Source organism: Pistacia vera, unplaced genomic scaffold (assembly GCF_008641045.1).
Source record: "Pistacia vera cultivar Batoury unplaced genomic scaffold, PisVer_v2 Contig234, whole genome shotgun sequence".
In the NCBI taxonomy this organism is placed as follows: domain Eukaryota; kingdom Viridiplantae; phylum Streptophyta; class Magnoliopsida; order Sapindales; family Anacardiaceae; genus Pistacia; species Pistacia vera.
In genome coordinates, this window is record NW_022196040.1 from 114,332 (window position 1) to 122,887 (window position 8,556).

An 8,556-nucleotide genomic window follows, 5' to 3' on the forward strand; every position below is an offset into this window, starting at 1 on the left:
AAACGGAAGTTACTAATACAAAACTAACCTAATACATGTACTTTAACCAAAATTCAAGCCTTCACCTACGAAACCATCCACCGTAATGTTTGGGAGATATCACTATCCCTTTTGTTATACGATAAATTGCCAAATTAATAAGGTTAAGTGATAGTAATGGGAAGTACTAAAAGAAAAACTGAATCATATGAGAGGGTAGATTCAAATTTTACGGACGGCAGTTTTGCCCAAAGTCTCCAGAAGACCGACAAGAATTTCAGAATTCAGCCACTTGTACGGAGGGCCAATATTCGGTGCATTCACCCTAAAGCATCATGCAGTATAACATAGGCCAGAAGGGAATAGATAAATATTCCAAACATTTGAATCTATAAATTATTAAATTTACCCGAGGGGTAGTATTACAGTTCCCAAATCAAATACAAGCTAAAAATATGCAACATTTAAGAATTTAGGTAGAATCATAAGGATGTCAATTACCTATAAAATAAAGCATAGAAATAGCAAACGAAAGGAAGAGCAATTAGTTAATTTAGAAAATGTCAGCACTTCTTTCTAATACAATCCTACTTAATGTGGTGATAGTACTTTGTGATTTTCTAATAAAATAAAAATAAACTTTTGTCATATTTCTGATTTTTTGCATATTAATGTACTTCAAATAAAAAGTCTGATAAATTAACTTTTAGAAACAAAAACAAATGAACTTCAAAAAATTAGATGCGGCAGAATTGGACATAAGCATAACTGACCAAAAAGAGCAGTTTTCGGATAAGTTACCACTGCTTTACATAGTTTTCCGCTATACACAAGCTAAATGTCAAAGGAAGAAAATATACACAGAAGAGTTCAAACAAGTGCTACAGTATTGAAATTAAAGTATCAAAATTCACATATGATTAGCATCTACCCAATATTTTTTCTTACCTGTTTACAATTTATAGCTCATAAGTACAAAACATATGCACAAGCAACTAAGAAAATTAATATAGTGCGATGAAATAACCCATGCATATGGTACAAGCACACATGAAAAAGCTATTATTGTTACCACCTTCTTACCAATGATGTCAGCAACTGCAACAAAAAAAGAAATTTTAAGCTGTTAGAAATCATCATCTAAGTGTATCTGAAAAAGGGTAAAGCCAGCACCAAGCCATCAGTAAAAACAACGAATAATTCAGAAGTTTGACACATAAATATGGCACCTACGTCAAAATTAAGGAAAGGAAACAATTGATACGAAATTGAAGTGGTCCTAAGCTTTCAGTGTCGAAAAAAAATAAAAAAAAGTTTGCACAAAAAATGTTTATTCTTCTTTTTTCCTCCCAAGGAGAAAGATTTGGTCCAGTGAACCATTAAGTAGTCAATAGGAGAAATGCAAAGTGTGAATCTTGCAAATTAATTGAGATTGCTGACACTGTTCAACAAGAAAATACATTTTAAAATCAAAACCAAAGCAGCAACCTGCATTCTAGATACAGATAATTTGCAGGCTAGTTAGAACTCCACAAGCAACTATACTGATGAAGATAAAGTATAATCACAATGAGGAAGCAGCAAACTTGTATGTTTTGTTATGCAAGCTAACAACTACAGTTTTTAAATATATTGGGCAATTAAGCCGGGAAAGTTTCATACCTCAAATAATTCAAATGGGTTGCCACGACGATACACATCATTTTTCTTGCTGTTATCATTGGGAAGAAAGCTGAACAACAGTGCTCTCCATCCAATAAGTAGAGCAGCAGTACTCCCCATTGTCACTAAGATGAAGGCATATGGTGGAATATGGCCTGATGTTACTGACCTTATAATTAATCCCAACTGCCAAGAGAGGAGGAAAGAATGGAATTTCATCAAGTATGTTCTCCTCATGATGTTTCAAACACAGATGTAAGAGAAAAATGTAACTTTAAAAAATCCCATGATCTATTATTTGCTGATCAGTGAAACAGCATTTCCACTCTATAGAACTAAACTTTTGTTTGAACATTTCTGACATTATGAGTCATGAGACAAGAATGGATCAAATCTGAACTGAAATCTCCTGATAGGTAAGGTGCACTCATAATTGAAAAATGAAACAAAAGCTTGTTTGAGATAGTATTTACCATGTGCAACTTGAAGACTATCAATAGGAAAGTTTTAAGACAATGAAAGGCTGCATGTATTGATAGTCTAAAGGAAAAGAAGAATTCACAAAAACACACAATACTAAGACAAGATATAAATTTTAAAACTTCAAACCCATATGATTTCTAACAGTCTGATATCACTCTTGTAAACGGTTAATGGAAAAAGTGCAGGAAGCGTTAATAGAAAGGATACCACGTGTTTAAGACTGAAACTAATAATTTAAATCTAAGGGTGTATCTATAATAAAGATTAACACCCTTTAATTACACACTTCCAGGTGGAAGATTCTAGTGAACAGCATCTCAAGATCTCAGGTATCATCCAAACTCAAATGAAGGATGAAACAGATTAAAAGAGCCAATGCTCTGTGATGATTTGCCATATTGTACATTACCTTAAACAACTAGATGCATTGTCAACTTTTCTTCTCTAAGGAAGATTGTGAGATGATTAAATGTTCGATCTACTTTTCTTATATTAATCGATCCTCTCTCAAGATGCGAGAGAAAACACTCCACTGAAGTTCATTTCAATCTGGATGATAACCTCATAATTTTCCCCTAAGCAATGCTTCAACCACTGAATAATATTATATCCAACCAACAACTTTCACAATTGAAACAAAACTCCACAGTGTGGACCGTTTGCAATTCGCCTGGCAGATTAAAATCTTCATTCCCTTTCAACTGAAGAGGCAACTTCCTAGAATTCCCTTTTCCTTTCCATTTGTATGTAGCTCAAACAATGCACTAACATGAGTCTAGACTATGTGTTATGATTATGTCAGATTACCAATGAAACAAAAAATCCTCAGAAGTTAATACAATACATGAACAAGTTTTCATACAGTGTAGATGGCTGCTCAACCGCTCCTTTAGCAATTACACCATTTAAGATGATAAGTTTTAACATGGAATCCTATATGAAACAAAATGTGGAACTTCATATTTAACAGAATATAAAATGAGGAGGAGCATATTGTGATTCCGCCAAAGAATCCAAATTATTATACTATTATTAATATTTGTAGGAATGGCTTCTTTTCAAAAACAAAAAGCACTTGATAAGATTAAATTCAATACCAGCACTCAAAATGACAAACACAAAATATCCAAAAAGTTTATAAAATACAAACTTACTGGAATCCCCAAAGCCCAGGACTTAGCAGCAGCTAAAACAGCCTTAGATTGACCATTCATTCCACGACCGTCCTCCGAAAACCCCCCAAGAAAGTAGGCACTCAGAAACCAGCCTATCAATACAGACATTCACATTTATTTACAAAATAACCCATTAAAATGTACATAAATAAATGTATGTTAATGTTCCTGCTATAACTTAAGGCAGAATGAAGATAACAAACTTACCAGCAATAAAAGGGTCAGCTGTACGCAGTGTTTCAACGTCAAAAACTGAGAACCCGTGATTAAATCTTCCAACTGCAGAAAAGAGAAATAAAGCCAACACATCCCCACCAGCAAGCAGAGCCACACGACTGCAATACCATAACAAGATTAAATTTCATTTATTCTTCAACAATCAAGAACGTGAATAGCCGTAAAAAAGGTGAAAGATTATAACCCCCATTTATTTATACGAGAAGAGAAATCGGGTTTATCGAACTGGATAACGCCTTCCAAAGGAATATCCTCTTGAGTGACAAAAACTGTATCTTGATTGTTAAAAGGAGGAGAAGTGGAAGTAGGTTGTTTGGCGGCGGCATTAGAATCAACAGTTCCGTCGGCTTTTGCCAGGGTGAGATTGAGAGGTCTAGAATTAGAAGCGTTTCTTCTAGTTCCAGTTCCAATGATGAATTTGGATTTTGATTTAGAGAAAGGAGGTGAATTGGGGTTTGTTAGTTTAAGATTGATAGAGCATTTTCGGGTTGATAGAGGAGGTTGGCTAAGCAGCATCATATCTATCTGTTTGTTTGTGTTCAGTTTAGAGCACCAGTCCGGCTGCTGCGTTTCTCTTTACAAACTCTATCAACTCGTGGCTTGTAGACCATAAGAATTGGAAAAGTAAATAAATAAATAAAAATAAAATGTCTTTTATGAACTTATGATGGGCTGGACCTAGACCTGGACCGTCCATATGTGCAAAAAACGAGTGTTTGTCCAGTTAATAAATTCGACTGAACCAAAAGAAAAGTGATTATAATTTGCTGAAAATGTGTGATCCACCATTATCATTTTAAAAAATAATAAACAAGACTTGTGAATGCCAAGCAAGGTGGTGACTAATTAGAAAAATAAATCAGAAATTACAACTTCAAGGCAAATTGTTTACAATCCTTCCTTTGCTTGTGCTTAAAAGTTAAAATAAAAAATCCAAAATATCCTTCTCGTAATCTTTATTTTTATTAAACTATTGAACATCTTAAAACACATGTCAATTAAAAAATTAGCAATCAAAATATACTGTTTTTCACTTCTTAATTTCCAAAGAATATGTGACTCTACTCTTACCTTAGGAAGCTGGATCATCATTAGAAGAGGCCTTCTTCCCAAACATTTACGAAACCACCTCCCAAATGGCATCGGAAATGATTAAACCGTACATACACCATACGTGTTGCCGTTAAAAGTCCTACACCTAAACCCATGCTATTTCATTAGAAAGACCAAAACCAAAACCAGGTTAGCCATGTTCTTGTATGATGCCAGAGCGTGCAGAATTTTTATTCGAGATTACAAGATGCTTAGGAACTCTGCCTTTCATTCTGGAATTTTAGGTTACTGAATTTGAACAGAGTCGAATATAAAAATTAAAAATATTATTTGGGAAGGAATGTTTTTAAGTTATAATTTCTTAATTGGTAAGAGCTTTAGGATATTCTAAAGCTTAGGAAAAATAAGATTTAAGGGAGGATCCTGATCCAGCAAGTCATATTTACAAATTTTTTGAGAAGCTGTATTTATTAAATTCAATATTTTATTATATACAAGATCCAGATGACTTTTTTAACATAATACAGTCAACAGTCGTTACAAAAGCACATCTATTACCATTGAGGCATTGTTTAAAAACATCAAATAACATCACATGACTAGACCTGCCTCATTAAAATCCAATGCTGTCACAAGTGCAGTGATGCCAGAAGTCATTTGATCTCTTGGGGAAACTGGAAACATTCCATTTGAACCAACTCCATAGTGCATCAATAGCTCAGTTGTGTTCGTATAAAGTAAATAAACATGCTTGTCAAAGACTTGCAGACCCTTGTCCATGTTGAATTGTTGATGCACACAAGCAAAATTACCACCCATTTGCCCATCAAAAGGATAAAAATATCTCTCCCCAACAATCACTTTCTTCTCTGTGCAATCATATCACACACCTCAATTCATCAAATTCTCATAATTACGAATTAATCAAACTCTTTGTTTCTAAAATTTACAACAATTATAATGAAATCTCATTTAAAGCCAATCTATATATCTGACTGAGAACCTCTATTCTCATACTGATAAGTTAACAATAAAAGAATGCTCACAAACAACAAAAATAGCAAGTCTATAGAGTACTGAGAATCAAGTGCTCTAGCACTAATAATATTCCTCATTACATTAACATTAATATGAAATAATAGAAAGGGCAAGAAAGGAAGAGAGAATTTAAAGCAATATGCAATTATATTACAGAAGACAGAATCCTGTACTGACAAATTATTGAACACTAGGGATGACACATAGGAAGCGGCATGCTTATAGCACACGTAAAGAACATCTAAAAAGACAATAACATAATAACAATGAAAGTTAAATGGCCTACCCAATCAGTGAAAGAATTTACTACCCTTCAATGCTCACCCGAAAAATAAGCCTGGTCATCTAGAAAAACCTACAGGCACAGGTTTAAATCGCCCATCCACACCTTTCTGATTCTGTTCACTAGAAGCACCATCATTACTTCCTTTAAAATCCGTACACTCGACATCTAATTACACCCCTTCAATATGAGATGGTGCTGCATTAGCTAGCAAATGTTCACTGCCACCCAGAACCTGACTTAATTTCCCGTCCACTCCAGCACCAACAGTTCCATTGTAACCACCAGCTGTCATTCCCATCACACCAACTCTGCCATTCAGGTAAGCAGGAAAAATGGAAGCATTGCCATAAGGAACAGGGCATGCCCCAGATCTAATCATCGCAGGGCCATACCAGGGGCTCCTAGGGGCAATTGGGGGAACCCCATAACCATACTTGCCATATACAACCATAGGGTACCCACCCCCCAATATGCCTCCTCCAGGAAATCCTCCAACACCACCATGCCCAGGAAGCGGAGCATAAGGGGGAACTCCATATCCCGGAGAATATGGAGGGCAATTGCCAGAACGAAAACTTCGGTAAGGAGACCCTTTTCCGATGCCAAATCTTGCATTAGAGCTACCTGTACTACCATTTATTTCCTCTTTCGGCACAGCCCTCTTAACTTCAACAAGCCTGCCATTCAACTCATGAAAAGTCTTCTGCATCACGTTCTCAACAGATTCCTCTGAATCATAGGTGACGAAACCAAATCCCCTAGGCCGGTTTGTCATGTTGTCATGCATAACTACTACATCTATAATCCTACCAAACCTCTCAAAGTAATTCTTGAACTCCTCCTCAGTTAGATTAGCTGATAAACCACCTACAAAAATCTTTTTTGTCCTAATATGATTATCAATCTCACCATTACTAGTATTCTTAATTGAGAGACTATTCTGTTGTTCATTTGGGTAATGTTGCTGCTTTTGTTGGTCTTGGTGTTGTTCACTTCTGGGTATTGCTCTTTTCACATCTACCTAAGAAACGAAATGACAAAATCAAACAAAATATATATTCTTTTCACATCTACCCAAGAAACGAAATGACAGAATCAAACAAAATATATATTCTAAGCTCTGTTTGGTCTCTGTAAAAGGTACAAGAAAAAAGAACCTGTAAATCCTGAATATTTCCATTGGGCACCAAATTAAAAATGGCCACCCTACTGCAGCTACCCCTTTTTTTTTTGTTAAGAAAAAATAACTTCTGTTTAAGAAAGTCTACCATATGGCTTCTTTAGCAACGCAGAAATAAAAATTAATTACGTCATTTAATTAAAGCTTTCTAGCTATTATAAAGTAGAGAATAAATTCAAGATTCTCCTTTTCTTCCTTTCCGTCACCTTTCTCAACAAACAAACAGAACTAACGAAAAATTATACATAGTTCCTTAAAGCATAGGAGCAAATAAAATAATTGAAGAGGCTAGACTCACCGTTCTTCCCAGGATAACGTGACCATCTTTGAGTGCTTCGTCAGCTGCAGAAGTGTCACAGAACCAAACAAAGCCAAACCCTCTAGGGTTTTTGGTGATTCGTTCCCTAGCTATCACTGAACCCAGAACCGTACCGTACTTGCTGAAGTGACATCTTAGAGTCTCTTCATTGGTCTCACGAGAAATTCCTCCAACGAATAGCTTCGCCAGATCAGAGTCCATTGTACAAGAAAAGCCCTAATTGCACCAACTAGAAAAAGAAAACAAAACCCTAGAAATAATTACTGCATTAAAAACCCTAAAATTTCAGGGAAAGAGAAACCCTTGATCGTACGCTTCTGTCAAAGTAAACACAAAGCGTGAAATTTACGGAACTGGAACACTAGTTTCTCAGTTTTGCTTACATCAGGTTTTGGTACTTGGGATTTAAACACAACACGGAACCGGCCCAGTTCGCAAGTATCGGTACTTCCGTAAAACGCCTTTTAGATTTTCAAGAGTTGGGCTTGGACTTCATTCATAACAAGGTCCAGCCCCACTTCTATTCTTAAGGTGATTGGACTTTGTTCCTGACCCAGTAGTGGTTAAACCTTTGGGCCTTTACCTGATCATGAGAACTGCAACTAATACCGCATTGATAAACTGAAGAAGCTCAAGTAATATTGAAATCAGGCTAGTTACTTTATCAATAATCTTCAAAATTCCTTAAAGATTTCAAAACTGCCTAATCCTTATATGAAATGTACGCAAACAACTCGAATAATCTCTCTACTCGTAGCTTGTAGGATTATTTTTTATTTTATAATCAAGCAAATTGCTAAATATAATCCCTATTCATGCTGGCAAGATTAAAGGCAAGACAAGATCTCCTGTTATTGTTTTGTTCAATGTAAACTAAAATGATTTTGATCTTCTTGAGCCATTTTTTGCATTGACCAAAATGTTGAGACATTGGAACTGTCCGAGGCATGCATATTCAGGTACAAAAATGATAGAATATGAAATGGGTTGGAAGAGGAGCAATCTGAAGAAGAGTTTCTAGTTACGGAAATTGTTGTGGCCTGCGGGTAGGTAAGATCGGATCAGGGAAGGAGAGAGAGGAAAAAAAAAAAAAAAAAACTTGTGCCAAGCTTGTGCAGAGGGACTCAATCCCGAGATTTCCTCA

At 35.6% G+C, this 8,556-nt stretch overlaps 2 protein-coding genes across 2 annotated transcripts; both read right to left on the reverse strand.

Annotated features, from left to right (window-relative positions):
- Nucleotides 1-747: 747 nt before the first annotated feature.
- On the reverse strand, nt 748-4,143 carry LOC116131563. The gene is made up of 5 exons (XM_031417214.1): nt 3,721-4,143; nt 3,507-3,634; nt 3,279-3,391; nt 1,642-1,827; nt 748-1,077 (listed from the first exon to the last, which is right to left on the reverse strand). Exons 1-5 carry the CDS (start codon nt 4,053-4,055, stop codon nt 1,048-1,050), a joined length of 792 nt encoding a protein of 263 aa, XP_031273074.1. The 5' UTR covers nt 4,056-4,143; the 3' UTR covers nt 748-1,047.
- A 1,342-nt stretch (nt 4,144-5,485) lies between these two features.
- Nucleotides 5,486-7,778, reverse strand: LOC116131583 (RNA-binding protein 1-like). The gene is made up of 2 exons (XM_031417240.1): nt 7,392-7,778; nt 5,486-6,934 (listed from the first exon to the last, which is right to left on the reverse strand). Exons 1-2 carry the CDS (start codon nt 7,611-7,613, stop codon nt 6,083-6,085), a joined length of 1,074 nt encoding a protein of 357 aa, XP_031273100.1. The 5' UTR covers nt 7,614-7,778; the 3' UTR covers nt 5,486-6,082.
- Nucleotides 7,779-8,556: the final 778 nt, after the last annotated feature.

Bases quoted from the DNA above. Each gene is read 5' to 3' on its own strand.
- LOC116131563 (XM_031417214.1), bottom strand. From the start codon at position 4,055: ATGATGCTGCTTAGCCAACCTCCTCTATCAACCCGAAAATGCTCTATC. The intron at 3,392-3,506 runs GTAAGTTTGTTA...CTGTATTGATAG, and splicing joins AGCTGACCCTTTTATTGCTG to GCTGGTTTCTGAGTGCCTAC. The intron at 1,078-1,641 runs GTATGAAACTTT...TTTTTGTTGCAG, and splicing joins ACCCATTTGAATTATTTGAG to TTGCTGACATCATTGGTAAG.
- LOC116131583 (XM_031417240.1), bottom strand. From the start codon at position 7,613: ATGGACTCTGATCTGGCGAAGCTATTCGTTGGAGGAATTTCTCGTGAG. The intron at 6,935-7,391 runs GTGAGTCTAGCC...TTCGTTTCTTAG, and splicing joins ACGTTATCCTGGGAAGAACG to GTAGATGTGAAAAGAGCAAT.